This window comes from Colius striatus, chromosome 12 (assembly GCF_028858725.1).
Source record: "Colius striatus isolate bColStr4 chromosome 12, bColStr4.1.hap1, whole genome shotgun sequence".
NCBI lineage: Eukaryota > Metazoa > Chordata > Aves > Coliiformes > Coliidae > Colius > Colius striatus.
Window position 1 is genome coordinate 24,789,174 of NC_084770.1, and position 21,830 is coordinate 24,811,003.

Below are 21,830 nucleotides of genomic sequence, written 5' to 3' on the forward strand. Positions count from 1 at the left end.
CAGAAGTGCTTAATGAAGAAGCTGAAGGGTAACTTGGCCTGTGACAGCCGTTCCCAAAAGAAAGGTGTAGGGCACAGCAGCTGTGTCTGGCTCTGGGCCCACCTCTGGCTCTTCCTTAGGCTGTTACAGTAGTTCCTACTGAACAAAAGCTTCCTTGGGGGTCAGTCAGGCTCAGAGCACCCTCATCACCTCAGTCCCAGCCTGCTGTGGATGTGGTGGCACTTTACAGCTGAGCACCAGGGCACAGCCTCGGTTTGAAGTCTGCAGCCTGAGAAGGCTTTGTCCTCCCACCCCCCCAAAGGGGCCAACAGCACAACCAGAAATGATTCAAGAGTAAACTTACTGAACAGCTTGCACACAGAGATCTGACTCATCTGGAAAGCACAGCAAGAGACAGCAGAGGCCACTGGTGATAAACTGCCCAGAAACGCAAGGAGAGCTGCTGGCTGCCCCACTCCCATGCAGCAGGAGGGGAAAGCTGTCCTACAAAGGCTGAGAGGCTGCAGGGCCACGGGATCCCAGTCCCTGAAACAAGTCTGGGAATTGCCATACAGGGGGAAAAAAACCCAAGAGAGGAGGGTGAAAAGCCCAGAGCACAGCAGCAGATGTAGCAGTTGCCTCACTGCTCAGGGCTGCTCACAGCTGAGCTATGACAGTGGGCTGAGGGCAGCCCTCTCCAAACCTTGCACAGGACATTCCTGAGGTGTAGGAAGTTCATGAGCCCACTTGGGCAAGGTAGGAGAGCAGGCTGGAGAGGTGTGCTGCACTGCAGCTGCCTGTGCAAAGACATACTCCAAAAGAAGGACAAGCATGAGTAAGAACCCAAGCACTGCAAAGGCTGCTTCACTGCCTTCTCTAAGGGCAGCTACCCACAGCCACTGAAGCCTTCTCCACCTGCCACAGGTGGTGAGCTGCCAACAGCTCACCCTCCTCCAAGCTCAACAGCACTACCAGAGTTCATTCTTAGTCCCACTTCACACGTCCAAACGACATTTCTTGCTCCTGTGGCCGTGCAAGTGAGACCTGGGCTTCTCTCCACATCAGGTTCCCACACCTGAAGGGCTCACATTTAAGAGAACAAGCACCCAGCCACACAAAACCTGGGGGAAGTTGACTTAGGGCTTGACACATTACTCCAGAACACACAGCACAGTCCCTTTCCCAACCCAGAACTTCACACTTGGCCAAAGTAGGAAAAGAAAAAACAAACTTCTTTTTATTGATCTCTTTTTTTTCCTCCCCCTCCCACTTTTTGAAAGCATTTTACACAGGTTTTGATCTTCAGGATGCCTTGGAATCAGTAGAAAAAAAAACCCTAACTGAACAGTTTGTCTTTACAATAGAAACCCTTTCAGGAGTTAAAATTTGAGGCTAAAAAAATACATGCAAAACATACTCCTCTCCAAACACAACTGGAAACAAAGCACCAAACTACACAAATATGCAGAATGAAACAGCATTGAACGTCACACGAGTAGTCTTCTGCAAAGGTGGCAAAGTCACCTGCTCACTAGGCACTGTTCACTGCTTTCAACACAACAGACAATAAAAATATTGTCCACAAAACTTGCCATTTCAACTCAAAGGCTGGAGCTACAAGTTCCTCTATGGGGGTCATGCTTTAATAGCGACCTGGAAGAACAAACAGACAAACAGAAGAGGGTGTGAGACCTGCAAGGCTTGAGCATCATCCCCAGAGCATCCAGCTGCTGCTGCTGCCACTCTCCAGCTTCTTGGAGCAGAGGCCCTGACAGCTGTCACATGCTCAGGGCTGCCACAGTGTCAGCCAGTGCTCCCAGTCTGGTGCCAGCAGGGAACTTGCTGAGGGTCCCTCTGTGCCCTCATCCAGGTGGTTGATGAAGATGTTGAACCAGACTGGCCCCAGAACCCATCCCTGTGGAACTCCCCTGGCCACAGGCCTCCAACTCGATTCTGTGCCATTGATCACCCCCCTCTGGGCTCTGTCATTCAGTCAGCTCTCCATCCACCTCACTCTCTCCTCATCCAGCCCACACTGCCTGAGCTTTCTGATGAGGATGTTATGGGAGACAGTGTCCAAAGCCTTGCTGAAGTCAAGGTAGATGACATCTGCTGCCCTCTCCTCATCTAGTCAGCCAGTTATGCACTCATAGAAGGCATCAGGTTGGTCAAGCAGGATTTCCCCTTGGTGAATCCATGTTGACACTTCCCCTGATAACCACCTTTTCCTTCATATGTTTATTAGCAACATTGAGGATGAGTTGTTCTATCACCTTCCCAGGGATGGAGGCGAGGCTGACCGCTCCAGGAGCACACAGCTCATTCCTACACTCCCTCTGCCTCACGAAGGCAGCATGCTGGGAATGTTGCTGTGCTTGATTAACTTTCTGCTATCAAAAAGCAGCTTTATCTTCCATGCAAATGAGCAGTTCAGAAGAAAAACAAGAGTCTTGTTTGGACCTTGGGTGAAGTTTCTCTCTTACAGCTTCATTTCAGTGCTGGAGTGAGGCTCAGTCACTCAGCCTTGTTGTTCTAGAGGGATCCAAACTGCAAACACACTACTGAAACTTACTAAACTCCCATTTAACAGCATTTCAGAGGAATAAACAGTACCTCTGAATTTTTAACAGGTATTATCTGCTCTGGCTTCTTGCAAGCTAAACATTTGCTCTCCCTCAAGGCTGCAAGTTGCTCAACCAACTGCGCTTCAAGAAGATGCCCACATCAAAGTCAAAGAGAGTCTTTGTGGACACAAAAACTCAAAGAGCCCTGGGGCTCTCAGGCCAAGGGGAAAGGAGCTTTTGACAGGTCAGCTCTAAGGATACTTACGAGGTGAATAGGACCGAGATCTGGACCGAGACCTGTAGCCCCCTCGGCTGTAGTACGGGGACGGCGACCTCCTCCTGTCAGAGGGAACACAAACAATCCCTTCAGCACAGCTGCTGGCAGGTGAGGGGCCACAGCTTGATGTGGATACCTCCAACCCCATGCTGCTGCTGAGGGTGGCCTTGGGAAAGCTACTAAGCACATCAAGTTCTACTGGATAACTAAGCAAAGGCTTGAACTGTTGACACTCGTTTTATTCCAGGTCAGAGTAACATTACTTTGAACTGGCAGAAGAAACACAAGCTCTCCTGCATCCACCATTTGAAACCTGCCATTTTAGTGTGTCAAGCCAGGACCATCCCAAACCAGCAGCATTACACCAAATTACACCCTCACTTGAACTCAAAACCCTCTGTCCTGAGATGAAGGGCTTCTCTGACTAGCACAGTCACTACTGCAACCAGCCTCTTTCCCTCCCCACTACTCCACGTCCAGACACTCCCATGTTTTGCATTTCCTTGCCTAGTTCCACTAATCTCTCAAGAAAAACAACAACAAAAATAATCCCCAAGCATCCAGGACATGAACTTCTTGGCCTAAATCCCATGTTTTTCCTGCACAAAGCTGCACTAACGTGTCCTTACACCAACCCTCCCCCTTCACACGGCGACCGAAATGAACTGCACTGCTCGCTCAAGAGCTGTGAGTACTCAGCAGCCACCCCCTTGGAGGTAAGCTGGATTTGACTCATAGAATCCCCAAACACATCTGCAAGATTCCCACTGACAGCCAGGCACTGAAAGCTTTCCCATTGTACCTGTAGAACTGGTCCCTGTCTTGAACAGCTCTCCAGCCTCCTCCTCCTCCGCCGCCGCCTCCTCTGTGAGGACAAGAGCAGAGAGTTGTTTGAACATTTACAAAAGCACCCCAAAGTTCACTGAAGAAGAAAAAGAGCATCATCAAGCAGAAGAAAATGATGTGAAGACAAGAACACATTGGTTCCTCAGGTTCATTTCTATGTCCTCCTGGAAGGAGCTGGCTAAACAGGCTGCCAGGAGCAGTGAGAGGACTCGTGTTGTGCAGCCACGCTCTCTCCAATGAGTGGCTTCTAACACAGCCTTTGCTCTCAAGACCCCTCTATTCTCAGGTGCTTACCCATCTGAGGCAAGCAAGTTTTTACTTCAAGCAGCAGGATCAATACACTGTCCTGAGGAAGAAGTTGATTCCAAGGTGGAGACAGAGGAAAAAAACCCACAGCCTTACACTTTAACACATCACACTCATGCCTCAAGAGGGGCCCGTAAGAACTGTGGTACAGCTTCTCCTCATGCTGCCCATAACTGAAACAGGGCAGGACAGTATTTAACAGTATCATGGGCTTAGGCTGGTGCCTCTCAGATAGACAGACAGTACAGCATTACCAGGAGGAGGCCAAATCAAGTTGGAATTGCCACAGATGTCTCACAGCAGCTCAAAAAGGCCACAAACCACACCAAAGACAACCCCCCCCCAACTTCTTGCAGTCTGCAGGGCCTCCTTTCAAACTGGGCTTTTAAAAGGCTTCTCCATTTAGTCACTGGCCAGGGTGCAAGCTGGGGGGGGCTTAAGGTTATTCTTGAGTTTACAAATACTTTTCCAGACAAGATTAAGCATCTCATAACAGCAAGGGGGGGGAAAAACCCCATCAGACGATTCCTGTCTGAAGCTGTGCTTCCCTGAAGGCTCCACTGCACAGAGGCTGAGGATGGCACAGTAATTGTTACCAATTCATATCCTAGGTTGAAGCACAAGGATGCAACGCCTTGCTGCTGCATCTGCAACAATCCTACCTTGCCCTTCCCCAAGGAAGCACTCCAGACATCACACATGCACTATTCTTCTCTCTCACCCCCAAGCAATCGACATCTCCAGGATGAGAAAGGAGGTATCTAAGCTGGGAACACCAGGATGGTTGTGAAGTAGCCACACAAAACATTTGTGGCTCACTGTCCCTCTTTCAGAATCTGCTAGGAAAAGACACTGCAAAGGTTCTGCAGCGAGCTTTAGGGGGCTGGGGGGTGCTGGGACAGTAGGAAGATCAGAACATCACCCAGCACCTGACTGCCTCAGAGCTGGCCTGTTGCTTGGCTGGGAATTCTGATGCTCTATACTCCAGGCTGTGCACTAACTACTCCATCTTCTCATTCACCTGCTCTTCCTCAACTCACCCATGTTCAAAGCTACCAGGCACCTGGAACTGCTGTAATTCAAAGTTCTGCCAGTGTTTTGCAAACATCTGAGCCACTGCTCACTCTCAGGAATGAACAAGGTGACAAAGACTTGGGGCCATGCCATAATCCAAACATGGAATAAACTACATTTGGAGAACATGCAAGCCACAAGCAACAGATCTCAAGGACCAGCAACATCCTGACTGCCCCTTCAGGAAGGAATGAAGCAGTCTGTACTCTGCAGAGGTGCACAGAGCCAGACCAAACGTGTACAACTCTGACCACACTGCACATCAGAACCCCACACTGAAAAAACAGAAGGTGGGAGAAGCAAGCTAGAAGTAACAGTTAAGACATCTTTGCAGGCTACACTGCAAGGCTTTGCTGCTCCTCACCACTCTGGCAAGCTGCTCTGGTTCATGTACCCTCTAGGTTTCAGTTAATTACTTCCAGTACACTGAGATGAGGTTATTTTAACTCTCCTGAGTAAGTTTTTTCTACCTCGTGCCTGGAAATCAACTAGAAGCTTGGTCAGACAGCCATCTACCACAAATGAAAGCCTCATACTAGTAATGGCAAAGAGAAACCTAACACAATCCCATGAAAGGTCAACATCAGATTTTCAGCTGCTTCAGTTCACCAAAATGTTCAAGCCACAGCCATTTCCCAGAAGTGGCCTGTCAGAGGCAGTGGAGAGGCCCAACAAGTGCTTCCCAGAACTGGCAGCACACACGGATCTGTGCTCACTGCCACAGTGAACACGCTGCCCCTCCCGTCCTGTCCCCAGCAGCACCAGGCACTGGTGAGACACAACAGCAAGGCAGGGAGAGGAGAAACGTACTGGAAACACCAGCAGCTCAGGAAGGAGAAGAAGCAGATCAGTAGGAGGGTAAGGAGGAGACAGCTGCCCTCCGTCCCTGACAATGACCATACAGCTACCAATGGAAGTGTACAGATGGCATTTCTCTCTGCAGCTAGAAGGGAGCAGGAGAGTTCACTGAAAGCAAACAGCACAGAATTCCTCATTTCCCCTGTCTCTGAGTCATGATGTGACACCACAATCTGAATGTGGGTATTTCCATCAACATCCGGTTGCCATCGGGGAGCAACCACAAATCCACCCACGGTGATGCATTTCAGCCCTGCAAGCCACTTAGGCAGTACCACTAAACACTTCTGCAGCTACAGGAACGTTTGTTAACTGCAGACAGAAAAAATGAACCCTTCTTTGTGCCCAACTTTATAGGGTCACAGAAATGGTGAGGATCTTACAGGGGCCAGGTCTGGCTGGCAGCCTTAATGGGAAATGCAGAAGACAAACTTGCTCTAGCACCAAAACCAGTTACATACAACATCCTTAGAAAACATGGTATCAGCTTGACTAGCTTCTTGACAATGTAAAATGCCACCTGAATCTTTCAGCTAACTGCTGAAATCTCTTTCAGCTAACTGCTGGTGAACACAGAAGGAAGTGAAACACAGGGAGTGAGTCCTTCAAGCAGAACACACATCCACCCCCACAGAGTGTGTTAAAGCTTCTTCGTGCACGTGTCCAATATGGAACAGGTAACATTCCAATCCAGATTCCCCAGTTTTGGCAACATTCAAGGTGCCATAATTATGAGTGTGGGATCCTGGTGACCAGGGAGGTTTCTCACCTTTTGACTACTACACTGTGCTCAACATGTACATTGGCACTGAAATATCAACTCTGCCATCAGCCCTGCACCTGTGCTCCCACCAGTTCAGTGTTAGCAAATGAACCAACAGAGAGTATACAAAACATGCTTTGTTTTTCAAAGCTCAATGTAGATTGAAAACCTCCTCTGGACTAACTCCTACCACAGGTTAAAACACATCCACGTGTGACCGAGCAGTCGTTGTGGTAAAGACTTCACAGTGAGACTCCGGAATGAAAGCGAGTACAAAAACATTTTGGCATAGCTACATAGGATGGAGTGCTGAACTGCAGAGGTAGAAATGTAGATGAGAGAGTTCAAAAAGCAGCTGAAGGTCACAGCTGCTGCCTCACCTGTATGATCTGCTGTAATAGTCACGGTCATCGTACCCTCTGTCATAGCCTCTGTCGTAGTAATCTCGTCGTCGTGAGCTGCCACTACAAGCAGTCAAAGAGAATCACACTTAGTGGAGTCTAAAACACGATGCACATGGCTTGCAGAGATTTTCAGCAGGCAGTCAGGCACCATTTTAACTGCATTATATTATTACCTCATATCCTCACAGCACTCCTGTGTTCCCATCGATACACACAGCAATAGAACCACTTAACTGCTCTTTAACACCCACTACACGACCACCAGTACCACAAAGTCTTGGGAAAACAACTGGGAAATGACTTGAGAAAAGAATTTACATCCTTGGCAGTTTGAAGCCAGAAGTGTAGTCTGTTGAGAGTGCTAAATGTGCCACACAGTGTTCCATTCGATCTGGAAAAGCTGAGCTCGCAGAACACATCAATACTGCAAGGTAGTGAGGTCAAAAACTCGTTTGCAGCAGCTTTGCCAGACAACCACATCAGTGTTAGCACAGCTCTCTTTAAGGAGGCCTTTTAAAAAAACAACTCCCCTGGAATCAGGCAACAAGAGTGATTTCAGTTTCTAGCACTGCAACAGCCACACAGTGCACAGCACACAAGTCCTGAGCAAGGGCAGAGCTCTCAGAGCAGTGCATTGACACAAAAGCCTGATAAACTAAGAAAAACACAGTCTCAGGTCTCTCAGAAGGGACACAGAACAGTTTCTAACGAAACACAAGACAACTAATCCCATCCCACAATGGTCTGGGCCCCTCTTTAACTTACTATGTGGGTCTTCCCATATAGATTCCAGGGGTAGGTGTGTGGGGTCTCTTTGTGATGGAGAAGTCTACCCGGATCCTCCTTCCATCCAGCTCCATCCCATTGGCACGTTCCTTTGCCTAAACAGAGGGACAAAATACAATTACCAACACAAGTGGCTAACCACTGCTTCAGGTACTAAGAGAAGCCCTTAAAAATAGCTCAGAGGACCTGATCTAGGTGAACCTGCTTCTGCAGGGGAGTTGGAGCAGATGATCTCTAAAGGTCCCTTCCAAGCCCACCATTCTATGATTCTATGACACATGTCTACACTTCATTTATGCCTTGTACCTAACACTGAACCTAAACTGTGAGATGTTTTATGGCAGCTGGATACAAGCCTCAGGAACCACTTGAAATGTTACTTATATACACACAATTTAGCATCTCTTTGGCTACCTGTTTCTCACATGATTAAGATCCCTTTAAGGTGTTTCTGCAAGGAGATGTAACTACTCCCAACACTCAACATGAAGCAAAGCATTGAGAGGTTAAGAGCACCATTATATTAAGGGATTTTTCCCTCCAATACATCCTCAAAACCTACCACAACCTTAAATGCAAGTCATAAGTAAAGCTGAAGTTTGGAAGAGACATGAGAGACTTTAAGCAGTGGTATCTTTGCAGAACATAAGCTTCATTACAGCCCACAAGCTCACTGCTCTCCAGGGCTGCCCTCACTATAGAACTTCCTGTTCTCTCTGTGAACATATCTGTTATTAAAGATCATAAGTTAAACATGAGCCAGCAACAAGCTCCTGTGGCCAAGAAGGCCAATGGAATCCTGTGGGCATCAAGAAGAGTGTGGGCAGCAGGTCAAGGGAGGTTCTTCTCCCCCTCTACTCTGCCCTGGTGAGGCCTCATCTGGAGTCCTGTGTAAATGGTGGGTGTCAGGAGGTTGGGACATCCCTTTTTTCTATAATAGCTAGCAACAGGACAAGGGCTGATGGGATGAAGCTGGAACACAAAAGGTTCCATCTAAACATAAGAAAAAGCTGTTTTACTGTGAGGTGAGGGAGCCCTGGCACAGGCTGCCCAGAGGGGTTGTGGAGGCTCCTTCCTTGGAGGGCTTCAAGACCCACCTGGACATGTTCCTGTGTGACCTGATCTAGGTGACCCTGCTTCTGCAGGGGGCTGGACTGGATGATCTCTAAAGGTCCCTTCCATCCCCACCATTCTATGATCAGATGTAGTGTTAGGAAGGAACTCTCACATCACAATTAAAGCAGAGAGCCTGTGTTTCCCTTTTTCCTTGCTGGCACAGTTTACACTCCAGCTACCCTGAAGTTTGCTCCTGTGAACGACACAACAGCTCAGCCTGCACAGGACCCAACATCCACGTCTCTCCACTCTCTGCTCTGGTACACAGTTAATACCTTTTGAACTAAGACTCTGACATTTATTGTGCCAGGTGAGTTTTTTTTCCTAGGTCCTGTGCTTCCCCAGGCTAAGCCCTGTTACAGATTACACACCCCAGCCCCTGAGAACACAACAAACATGGCAAACATTCTGTGCCCCAACCTACTTCCTTGGCATCCTCAACGTTTTCGAAGTACACAAAGGCAAATCCTCTGGACCGCCGCGACTGCTGATCGTACACGATGGAGACGTCGGCAATCGGACCATACTTGGAGAAAACTTCTCTCAGATCCCTCTCTGTGGTGTACAGACTCAAGCCAAACACACCAAGACAACAATTCGGGTCAGGATTTGCCTAAAGGGAGGGACAGATGGATAGGTATTAGAATAAAGTTGCTTGTAGTGCCAGCAGAAGGTATTTCCCAAGCTGTGAGTGTCAGAGCTTCAACACAACAGGAAAACCAAACTGCTGAGATTCACGCTGGGTTGACTTGATAATAGTCACCATTACAACCAAACCTACAGAAGCACAAGCCCCCTTTCACATGACTACCTTGCACTTCTCAGGGTACTGCATAAACTAGAGTGACAGCACACAACAGGCACTGCATTTAAAAGCCTTCCCTCAAAAGGTTAGCTGATGACTGCTGTGTGTGGGGAGACACAATCATAGGCTTGGACACATCTCCTTCTGTGGAGACATTGAAACCCACCTGGGTGAGTTCCTTTGTGCCCTACTCTAGGTGGTGCTGCTCTGGCAGGGGAGTTGCACTGGATGAGCTTTCCAGGTCCTTTCCAACCCTTCAGATTCTGTGATTCATTTGTTTTAGTCGTAACTTTAGCACAAACCACACCACGCTCAGCCACCTAAGCTTGCAAGGCAGCTCCAAGCAGTCTGCTTTGCATGCTCCTTTAACAAAGACACCATCAGAACAGCTTTAAATGGAGTGTTTTCCTTTTCCCCACCCCACAATCCCAGGCAAACTTAGAGACCCGTGGCTCATCAAAAACCAAGTGACAATGAACCTCAGCAATACCCTCTCACTAGACCTGAGGGGGAAGCTGAACGCTCTCCTGGAATTAAGCACTGCAGGACGTGGTGAGGAGCGAGCCGTACCCTGTTGCCGATGTGCCGCCTGCGGGTAGACATGGGTGAGTGGCTGTGGCTGTGGCGCCGCCGATAGTCCCGGCTGTAGGACCTGCTTCTGGACCTCCTGTGAGAGCGGGAACGAGAGCGAGACCTTGTGTAGTGTCTGCGGGAACTCCTCCTTGATCTAGATCTGAGGGGAGAGAGAAAGGAAGGAAAAGGTTGCTTGGGCTGTAGAACCCTTTGAAAGGGCATCAGACATTCAGCACAAATAACCCACGTTCTACAAGCCTGCAGTACCAAGCGGTTCAGCTCTGATCAACGTAGTCACTGCTCTCAAAGCCTGCACTAAACCCTCACCCTTAGATAACTGCAGACGCTCTCAAAAGCATTTCTACTGCACAACAGGAACCTCAGCTTCCACCTTAGTCACCCTCCAATTCCCCAGTAGCTTTGGGCTTTCTCTGACAAGGCTGCCTTGGCTTGACACTGTATTCACAGCATTCACAGTAGCAGTTGAGTAAAAATAGCTGGGGTGGCTTTATTTGAAAGACTCCAAAGGAAACAGGAGTAAACATGGCTCAGTGTAAAGCATGTACAACTGCAGAGTTGCCCTGTCTGTCTGTTCTAGAACTCAGAACAGTAGCACTGAAAAGCAAGCACACTTCTTACATAGTGCATAATCACAGAAGTCTGGCCTCTGAAACAGAGCTCAACGTGACTGAAGAAATAAAGCTGTGGCAGGCTTATCTACCTACTGCTGTTTCAACTGCTATGTCACGTTAGCTGCCCATGAACATTTACACGTTCACACTTCCAAGCGTGCAACCCCTTGCTAAGCTCAGCCCTGGCCTCCTCACAACAGCTCCAAAAACGTCTTCTGACAGCACCAGCTTTGTGGAGGTGAGGTTCTGAAACACTGATCCCTCCTCACTCCCAACACAGACTGTCTCAGCTGAGAAGCTGGGCAGGCACCTAACCTGGGATGTTCCACCTGAGCTCTGCCTGCTGATGGCACTCCCTGAACACTCTGTGCTCCACACAGCTAGGGTGATAAATGGCTGCAAGGTTGGGAAGGGTAACATCAACAGCTGAATAGTCAAAGGCTCTTAGCCATAAATTGTTGATCTTCAGACTCTTGTTTGTGTCTTAAATGTCCTCCCTGCAGTTTGTGGAAGCCAAGGCAGTAAGGACTGCCCAGGAGTGTAAGTGACCAGCGGTGCACAACTGTGTTCCACAGCAACCCCACTGCCACGCTGGCATGAAGCAAGCTCTCAGCCTGGTTTCACTACTGAGCATTTAACAGCTTCTTCCACAGTCAGGGTTTCTCACTAGCTAAGTGTCAGCAGACAGCCAAACTGCACAATGAACACTTTATGTTACAGGCCTCCTTGAAAAAAGTGCCCTAAACATCATCAGAGAGCAGCACTGTCAGGTAAGCTCTGTCTTCCTCAACATGCAACACGTGTACACGTCCAGCAGAATGAGGTCAGCATGTCCCATTACATCACCTCCAACAGTGCATACAGAAAGAATCCATTAAAAGAGAATCTCCCTGGGCCAGGGAAGGCAGTAAAGACAGGACACAAATATTAGAAATGCTACTAAATCTAATTACAAAGCACATCCAACACGTGCATGCAGCCACATTGCCATCACCGATGTAGAAAACACCCCTGAAGGCACAGGTCTAACTGATGGTTCCAGGTAACAGAACACCAGGCAATCCATTACATGACAGAACAAGGCTTATCTAATAGGCACTGCTTATACTGCTGCCTTAAATGTCACCCTGCCATTATCCTCCCCTGTTACAAAGCAACAGCAGCTGAAAATCTTATTTCATTGTAAAGAATGGTTCAGACTTCACAGGGTCAGCCACAGGGAAGGAGCTTGCTAAGCTGCTGCTGAAAACTTCCACAAAAGCACATCTTTAAATCAAGTGTATCCACACCCAAGCTGACAAATACACCAGGACACAGATTTGTTCCCAAATCAAAGTTTTAATTTGTAAAGCTGGTAACTCACAAATACATTTTCAACAGAAACTACCAAGAAACAGCAAAGTTCTCAGGAGGTTATTTGTCTGGTGAGAGCCAGGGTTAGATGACCTGCTCGTGATCCCATCAAAACGTGTGACAGCACTTCAGAGACATCAGTATGTTGGGTCTGAACATGTGCCTTGAGACAATTCTGCCCAGATCTGCTAGAGAACACACTCTAACTCTGCAACGCACTTCCAGTATTTCCAGCCACAGGCATTTGAGACAGCTGTTAAATGCTCAGGAAGCTTTGGTAGCGATAAGCTTCTGTACATTAAAGTGTAAAGTGAGTAGTTGCCAGGATATTATTTAATCAGGGTGACTTCTTGTAAGTCATCTGCCAGGTCTCTTGTAAATTCTAGGTCTTGTATTTGCTTTCTCCAGTATTTTATACAACTTGTGATGCATTCTTACACAGTGTTACGGTCATTGTGGAAGTGACAACCACAGTGCTTTAAGGAGTGTGTGATTCCATCCCAGGGGGCTATGGATAAGGTGAACAACATGCTGGGCTGGGTCCTCACTTGCTGCTTACTTTAAAATTCAGAGCTTCCCCAAAGGTATTTTGCAGTCTCCCTCCTCTGAGGTTTTCAAATCCCAAATGGCCCTGAGGACACTATGTGTGCCCAGAGCAGGATCTTGGACTGGACCCTGAGCTGTGCTGTGAGTCTCTCCCTACCAGCAACTGCTGAGGTCACTCTGATCTCTCTAAAGCAGTAGCACTCTTCCAAGCCTTTATTCATTTAACTCAACATAACTTGTTCTTGCACTACAGGGATTGCCAAGTGCATGATTTGACACTTGTGACTGTGCCTGAAGTACACAAAAAACCCACAAGCCCATTCCTCTGCCATCAAAATTTCTCAAGTATCTTCCTTCTCACACAAGCTTCTCAAAGTGATCACTTTTATCATGCAAGGAAACCTAAACACAGTGTTTGATATTCTCTTCCACCATGGGTGATTGCTAATACCACAATATCTCCCCTCCCATCCTTCCTCCAGCCTGATCCCTATGCCTTGGCAATCCCAATTTATTGCTTACACATGCAAGAAGTTTACTGTGAGTAGCTCAGCTGGAAACCTCACTGCTGAAACCCACCTTTTTCAACCTTAATGCTTACAAAGGAGTAAAGAAACACGATCATTTTTATGGTCAGCACTCAATTATCTAGTCTCTAGAAAATAACATCACTCATTTACAGGCTTTGTTGCTTCTACTCACTATGAAGTATGTACCTCCCACATAACATAAGTGGCTAGCAGTGATGTGAATATCAACATTAATGGTTTTAGGAGGAATTCTGACACTGGGCACACCTTGTTTAGCACGTGAGCACCAGAGTGACACAGGGCAAAGGCATTCTCACAGTGTAGCTTTGCCATGTAACAAATAACAATAAACACGCTACTTTCCCCACGACTTTTTGAGAGCCTGGAAAGGTGTCTGACCTTTAAAGCTTTCCAGCTTGTTCAAGTTAGATGAATGTGTATTTAAGGGGTCAGAAAGATGCTTGGGGAAATTCATTTATCTTTGCTGCTTTTCTTTTTCATGGAATACACCGTGAACTCCTCCAGAAACATCACTGCTTCCTGTGAGAACATGACCTCAAATGGCATATCTGGTGATGTACCCACAGAAGAACTGAGATCTGAGGCTCTAATGCTCCACACTCAAAAACTAGCCATTATTCTAAGACTTAAAGGCAGGCCAACTCCAAAGGGCATTACAGCAGAGACAGAAGCCTACGTTAGCTGTGTACCCCTCAGAAGATGCTGCAATGAGATCTAACTTTACAAATCAAATCAAAAGACCAGGCTTTACAAATCCTGAAGCCACACGTGCCCCTTTGAATTCAGCATCCACGGATCACCAACCACCTCTGGAAACAGAACCGGGCTAAAACCCGACTTCAGCTCGTCTCCGACATAAAGCATCTGACTTGCTGGGAGAGGAGGAGGAAGAGGTAAAAGAAGTGAACTCACCTGGATTCAGACCTGGATCTAGATTTTGACCTGGAACGCCTGGAATCCTCCTTAGACCGAGATCTTGCAGGGGTGTGCCTCCCCGACTTGCCAGACCCATGAGCACTTCCGCTTCTGGAAGCAGAACGGGATTCCTGCACGCAGATATCGAAAGCCTCATTTGTACACAAGGTCTCGTTTTACCTCAGCTCTGTAAACAAGCTCCAGTGAAATAAATGGTAAAAAATGGATATCTCTGTGTCGGGGCAGTTGGCATTAGAACTGCCCAGATCTTTAAGAAGGTGGTTGTTATGTATATTGGTTTTTTTTTCCCTGGTAGACACTTCTTTACCCTGCATACACTTTTGCTATTAAACAGATAATGCATGCATGTTTAGCAAAATATACAGGGACACATAAACAGACTAGTAATTACTTAGCGTAGTGCTTTCAGATTCCAGATTACTTCTTATCTTAACTTCATTTTTATTCCTTTTCTTCATTCTTCCGTTTCAAATTCTGACTTCTTTCATCTTCCCCACTTCACACAAATTGCTCAATATTCTACAAGTGGGACTTCTGGTCTGATAATTAGCATGCATTCACTTTCTTTTTTTTCAAATTTCAGCTTCACTTATTCCTGAGCTTCAAATAATTCTCATTTATAAAACTTGTCAAATGGCGACTTCCGCATTTTCCTTCTTCACCATTAACCTTAATAGAAAAAGAACAGGATGAAGAATATGTAAAAAACTCCAGGATAAACGTCTAGTGCCAAAGCTGAAACTAGAAAACAAAAACAACTGTTTGATGGACTTTTACTGTATATGCAGTTTGAGAATTGAATCTACCAAATGCCCTGCTCGTTCACAGACAGACCCGGCCGATGCAGTTGAACTCGGTGCCAAGGAACTGAGTTTGCACAGCGGATCAACTGAGCAGATACTGACGGACTCCAGCATCTGTGAAACTCAATGTGCTTTGCCACACACCTCCACAAACTCAGTGACTTAAGGCAGGTCCCCACTGCTGTGCTTTTGGAGTGCAGAAAGCACAAGAGGCCTGTTGACTTACAAGTCCACTCAGCAGCCCTGCTTGGAAGGTTTATGAGCACGCTCACACCTAACGCTGCCTGCACAAGTGTGATCACACACACGTGGGCTTCACAGTTCCAAGCAAACAGTAATTGTCCAGCCACCAAAAGCAGGCAAGCACTGCTCTAGAGTAACACCCCATCTGTTATTGGCTTGTAATCTTCTCAGGTAATGACATAACCTAATTAGCATTTGCAGGTTTTAGGTATAGGTGGGTTTTTTTAAGCCATATAATGCTTAACTTCAGTCACATGCCTTAAACACACCAGAAAATGTTCTTTACTTCAACACAGTAAATTTAAAACTACATTCTTTCCCTAAAAACAAAGCTACATTTGCCATCCATTCTCATCAGCAATGCTCACCGACACCAGAGCACCAGATCATAGAATCATAGAATGGTAGGGGTTGGAAGGGACCTTTAGAGATCATCTAGTCCAACCCCCCTGCAGAAGCAGGGTCACCTAGATCAGGTCACACAGGAATGTGTCCAGGTGGGTCTTGAAGCCCTCCGAGGAAGGAGCCTCCACACCCTCCCTGGGCAGCCTGTGCCAGGGCTCCCTCACTGAAACACTGAAAGAGTTATTTCTTATGTTTAAGTGGAACCTTTTGTGTTCCAGCTTCATCCCATCACCCCTTGTCCTGTTGCTGGCTACTATAGAGAAAAGGGATGTCCCAACCTCCTGACAACCACCCTTTATCTATTTATAAATGTTAGTAACATTCCCCCTCAGTCTCCTCCAGACTAAACAGCCCCAGTTCCTGCAGCCTTTCCTCGTACGAAATTTGAGATTTGACCTCAAAGATCATTTCTTTGTAGCATCTCTAAAACCTGCTCAACTCTACTAAGTATTCTTTCAGAAATTCATTTCCTACCCCCAAATGTATTCATGCTTGAACCACCTGCACACAACTGAAACCCCAAGTTGGGCTACCACACGACACTGGCCAAGGGGGAAGACACAGCTTGCAGGACAAAACGTTTTTGACTGATAGCAAAAGCAACAGAAATAATGCAAGGTTGCTGTGACCTCCTTAAGCATTCTGTCAGGGAAGTTCTTAACTACAGCCTCCTCAGGGCAGTGCAAACGTTGAGAACTCATTTAGGTTACAAACAAATTTAAGCCAACTCTTCAACCTTCAAAAGGAAACAACCATGGAAATGAGTTCTGAGTTAACACATTGATTTAGCCATATGAAGCCTTCAAAGCAAGGGGTTGAAACAAATCCAAAAGCTAAGGCTGCTCTTCCTCATTTGAGGAAAAATCTGGCCACAAAACTCTCTTGACAGATTCAGGCTATACAGGCAATGTGACCAAACATAGGTGGTCTAAGGAGGACAGAAGAAGTGTACAACAGGAGGGAAGCAGCAGGGAGAATCTTGCCCATAAATGTACCCAATACCCTTTTTGGAGGTTTTAGGAGGCAGTAAGCCTTGAAGAAATCAGTACAGAAATGGTATTGGCATAAGCAAATGCCTGAAGTCTTCATCTACTCTGAATCTTCTTGGACTGTCTTTGCTATGTGCTGTTAAGATTGATGTGGGAAGTGGACAGCTAGGATGTGAGGCAAAAGTTAGGAAGAAAAAAGCCTGGTCTAGATGAGAAAACTGAAGAGTTGGCCTTTCATCCAGCTCCTTTGGGCTTTACAGCATCTCCAAGTTTTTAACCAACCACATTTTGTTTCCAGATCATCCTTCTTCAAAACCTTTCCAGTCAACCCATCACGTTTTGCAGGCTTCCTTCCAGTCTCAAAGGGATTCTCTGCACCTCACCCACTCCAGGGATTGCCAAGACTGGGAACAACTCCTACAATGCCAGAGGTGCTTCTTCCCTGCCCGACCCAACCCCCAGGAAACCCTCCAGACCCAGAATCTCCAGCAGCAGGAGCCTGCAGCACTCCAAGCATTGCTTATGGCCCATTGTGCTGACACAAGCTGTTCCCACAGCACAGAGTGGAGAGTTTCTACTATTTGCTTTTCCCATTCCTCATACATTTTCTCTTCCTATTTGTTGCTCTTTCACTTTGGGATTGTTAAGCTTTTTTGAGAGAATGCCACAGTAGGCTCCTGTCATGACATGTGGAAAGAGAGGAGGAACAACCTCCTCTGTCCTACCTGGATTCAAACACTGCTGGTAAACAGATCAAGACTGGTGGTTACTATTAAAAACAACCCCATTTTTTTTCTAACCTTGAATTTGTGAAGCACAGATTTGTTTTAAAAGCCACCAGAACCCTTGATCCTTACCAACAGCTCTTCCCCTTCGACAGTGATGACTGGAATTCAGGTGGAAGCTCTGCTTGTGGCTTCCAAGTGACTCTTGCCATACTTCATCATATCAAGAACAACGTGTAATATTGTAGGGAAGATAATTGAACACCTCTAAGCTTTTATAAAACTGTTAGAGCAGGGAATCTCCCAACAGTAGGGTCACTTTGAGGGCAGGAGATAGAAAAGGTTTCCATGGATAGAAGCAGCTGTAAGGTATGTAAGAGAGGACCTTTTGTTCTCTGCACTTCCCAGACCCAGCTTTTCCCTCACATGGATCCAAATTAGAGATTTCAGTTATTAAATGATGTAAGACATGTATTTCTTAAACGCTAAATCCCTTTAAATTTGTTTGTTGCTACTTGTTCTTCTAAAGGTGCAGCCTCATATGACACAGTCAGATCTAGGCAAGGTGTAGCTGCACTGACTTCACCCTCCTTTAACTTCTCTGCTACTGAATTTAGCAGCTGATCCAATAGAAAAATAACAGCTTTTGCTTCTCTCTCCCCACGAAGCAGACAATTACCACATCAGCCCACTGCTGGCAATCCACTTGGAAGGAAAGAAGAACAAGCCCTTTCTTCAACAGTTTCCAAACTGCACCAAAAACAAAACCCCACAAGTATGTGTTTTGGAAAAGGAAGCAAACAGCCAGGGAGAGCACAGAAGCCCAGCTTCCTCCCACAACCTCTGCCACTCCAGCTGACCCTGGGGGCTGAATCAGATGAGTGCCAGCTGGTGGAGGAGGAACACAGAGAAGGACCCTTCAAGTCATCAAGTAACTAGATTGTTTCTAATCTGTTTCTCAGATTCCTTCCTTAGACCTTCTTCTACAACTTTGTAATAAACTGAACCACTCTGAAAACACACATGTTGAGTACCTTGCAAGGAGATCTATCAGTCAAGCATTTATACCTTCAGGTCACTCTGATTAAACAAAAAGCTAACAAAAACCTCACCAAAGAATCTCAAGGTGCTGGAAGGGACCTGGGAAACCCCCCTGCCAGAGCAGCAGCACCTAGAGTAGGGCACACAGGAACCCACCCAGGTGGGTTTGAATGTCTCCAGAGAAGGAGACTCCACAGCCCCTCTGGGCAGCCCCTGCCAGTGCTCCCTCACTGAACAGGAAATAGGTTTTCCCTTGTGTTTCAGTGAGCACAATTTCAATGAAGGAAAAGAAAAGTAACTCGGGAAAAAGTGGCAGTTTGAAGTGTACTGACAGCACCTGAAGCGTGTTTCAGTATCTGAAGAATTGGCCCCATTTAGTAATTTTTGGTGTCTTTGGTTAAAAAGAAGTTTCCAGAGTTTAATTCCCCTATGGAGTATAAACTCTAGAAGACAATTTGATGTTGGTTTTTTCCCCTCTTTTTTAAACCAAGACCTAAGCCAGTTTAAGTTTGTGTTGCTGTTCAAACAGCGAGAGCCACTACTCGCAAAAGCATTTGTTTCCCTCTCCATCCCCAAAGCTGACAATAGGACTGGTGGCTACAGAGTCAAGTCAAGCTGGCAAACCAATGGAGCTGGGAATGAAACCAGGACATGAAATGCAGCTGATTTCATTCCCAGACCTGATTGACTACACAAACACTAGTATCAAGGAGGAAAGCGGGAACACAGTTTTAGGAGCACGATTCCTGTTGGCAGCATGGACTTGGAACAGCTTCACAGACACTTGTAAAGTCATACCCTGGATTATTTATCCAAACACTGTTTCTGCTCTGCACACTTTAGCACTTCCAGCTTGAAGCAGAAAGACACTCAGTAAAACCTTAAGCAAGCAAAAAACACCCTAAATAATGCTGGCAGCAGCATTAGAAAAGCCACTCCCTGATGCAGACTGAAACAACAGCCTCGTGGCTCCACACCTTCCTCTTTTAGTTTTACCAACACATACACTGCACAAAACTTACCTACTGAGGCTTCACAAAAGCTCAGACACAACTCATTGTTGTGTTCAGACACAACTGCCTTGGGGCAGCCTGCCTGCATGGGACTTATGGATGTATTAAGTATAGAAAAGTGGGTGGGAAAGCAACTGCTGCCCTATCATCCCCCTGCACAAATGTGCTGCAAAAAAAACCCCTCTGCTGTAAATGATTTCATATTGCCACTCCTTCTGATTGAAAACACACTGCAGGGTCACCCTGCTTCTGCAGGCACAAGCCATTCCTCAAGCCAGGCTACCAATTTCAACTGTTTTTCGGTGTGGCTTGCACAACAGCAATTAAACCAACTTTGACAAAGAACTAACACAGAGAAATCCACCTTGAGCAAGTCAGAAGTAATCTTCCCTCACTAAAAACACACCAGTTGTAAGAGTGAAGGCATCAACGGAAAGAAAATCCTGGGGGTGGCAGGAGTCTATTCTTTAATCCCTATCTTTCCACCTTCATTTCCATCTAGCAGTTTTAGCTTCCTGCAGACCAAATCTTTCTAACCTAACATACTTTGAAGTAGAGACACTGATATAAATAGAGCTTTATATATTTATATAGATAGCATGTGTATGTATAAAACCCATATTAAAAGAAAAACATTTCCATTTTGGTCTCAGTTATGACATTCTTCTTTTTTTTGCCACCTCCAGTGAAGGGTTGAGTTAACTACTTATCACCTCCACAATTCCCTCTGATGCTGCAGTAAGTTAGAAGACTGACACTGAAAAAAAAACCCTAAAACACAGTATTAACCCATGTGCTGTATTTGCCTGTTGCAGTAAAAGACCTCAAATGAAAACAAGACTGATTCAGTGACGTGGAACCCAAGTAACCTCTACTGCAGATATGTATTACAGATGTGAAGCTCAGGGAGTCACCTCCTGCAGTAAAAGCAAAACCCGACCCAGACAGCAGCATCCTGCAGCTAAGAGAACACCTCCTGCAGGTTCCTCAGAGCAAGGAGACGGCCCTAGCAACGCAAGCCTTCGGCTTGAGGCTTCACCCTTTGACTGCGGCAGTAGAAATGCCCAAGCCGCTTGCGTGCGAGACTGCGACTACAAGGGGCAGAGTTAACGTTTCACAATCAAGCGCGAGGAGCGGCAAACCCTAATTCACCACAACCGAACTGCACCGCGGCACTGGAGAGTATAACAAAGGCTCACACTACACGGCCTCGGGGGCGTCCTGCCCTACCCCGCTATCACCCGACAGGGCTGGGGGACGGCGGCCGGGGCGCCGCGGCGGCGGCTCGGCGGGGCGGCGCAGCGCCAGCGGGAAGCGCAAGGGGCCGGGGCCGCGGCGGGGGCTGCGGGAGGCAGGGCCCGGGCCGCGCAGCCCCCCCCGCCCTCGGCCATTTTGTCCCTCTCCGACGCGCCCGGTCGCCAGCGCAAGATGGCGCCGGGCACACGCGCGGCGGAGCGCGCCGGCGGCCGGAGCGGCCCCGCCGCCTTCCCGGCCGCCATCTTCCCCCGCCACGCGCCGGCCCCGCCGGGCCTCCTCCGCCGCCCGCTCTGCCCAGGCCGCGGCACGGGCACGCGGAGAGCGGCCGCGCGGCCCCGAGGAAGGCCAGAGGCGAGGGAGGAGTGGGGAGAAGGGGGAAGGGTTGGGGCCCGGCCGGGCAGCGCACTCAGGCTCCGTGTATTACCCGCTCGCCGTAGTTCTGCTCCCCGCTGTCGCTCATCGTCCCGCCTCGCCGCTCCTCGCCGCCACCGACCCGACCCGACCGTCCCCGGCGCCGGCGCTCTCCGCAGGGGAAGTGACGCGCGGACGCGCGCGCGCCGGGCCCCACCCCTTCCTCCTCCCGCGAGGCGAAGCCCCGCCCCCGCCCTTCCCGCGCGGCTCGGGCCACGCCCCCTCTCCGCCCCCGTGAGGCGAGGCCCCGCCCCCTTCCTTCCCGCGCAGTTGAGGCCCCGCCCCCCGCCCGTGAGGCGAGGCCCCGCCCCCCGCCCGTGAGGCGAGGCCCCGCCCCCTGCCCGTGAGGCGCGGGTCCCGTTTCCCGCCGCCGCCGTGAGGGGACGCCGCGGCCAAATCCCGCCGGTTTCCCCACATCGCCCCGAGTCGGGAGCTGCTCGGTCCCGGGGCTGAGTGACGACTGACACCGCCGCCAGAGCCGGCTCCAGGGCCGGTGGAGACGGATGGGCCCGCCCGCCCGGCGCGGAGGAGGCTGCGGCCACGGTCAGGCTCTCCGCGTTCCCTCGGGCCGCGC

The 21,830-nt window shown here is 48.2% G+C and overlaps 1 protein-coding gene across 2 annotated transcripts; it reads right to left on the reverse strand.

Moving 5' to 3' along the window:
* Nucleotides 1–1,185: 1,185 nt before the first annotated feature.
* Nucleotides 1,186–21,380, reverse strand: TRA2B (transformer 2 beta homolog). Of its 2 annotated transcripts, XM_062005640.1 has the most exons (9): nucleotides 21,270–21,380; nucleotides 14,346–14,479; nucleotides 10,349–10,511; nucleotides 9,398–9,586; nucleotides 7,837–7,952; nucleotides 7,048–7,131; nucleotides 3,623–3,685; nucleotides 2,809–2,882; nucleotides 1,186–1,632 (listed from the first exon to the last, which is right to left on the reverse strand). In XM_062005640.1, exons 1-9 carry the CDS (start codon nucleotides 21,303–21,305, stop codon nucleotides 1,622–1,624), a joined length of 870 nt encoding a protein of 289 aa, XP_061861624.1. In that variant the 5' UTR covers nucleotides 21,306–21,380; the 3' UTR covers nucleotides 1,186–1,621. The 2 variants fall into 2 exon arrangements, with proteins under 2 accessions (XP_061861624.1, XP_061861625.1); XM_062005641.1 differs by lacking the exon at nucleotides 14,346–14,479 and having other exon boundaries at nucleotides 21,270–21,354.
* Between the last annotated feature and the right edge of the window lie 450 nt (nucleotides 21,381–21,830).

Excerpts from the sequence above, each read along its gene's own strand:
- TRA2B (XM_062005640.1), bottom strand. The coding sequence starts at position 21,305 with ATGAGCGACAGCGGGGAGCAGAACTACGGCGAGCGG. Across the intron at positions 3,686-7,047 it reads TATTACAGCAGATCATACAG|AGGAGGCGGCGGCGGAGGAG; the intron begins GTGAGGCAGCAG and ends TTGTCCTCACAG. Across the intron at positions 2,883-3,622 it reads GACAGGGACCAGTTCTACAG|GAGGAGGTCGCCGTCCCCGT; the intron begins GTACAATGGGAA and ends TCCCTCTGACAG.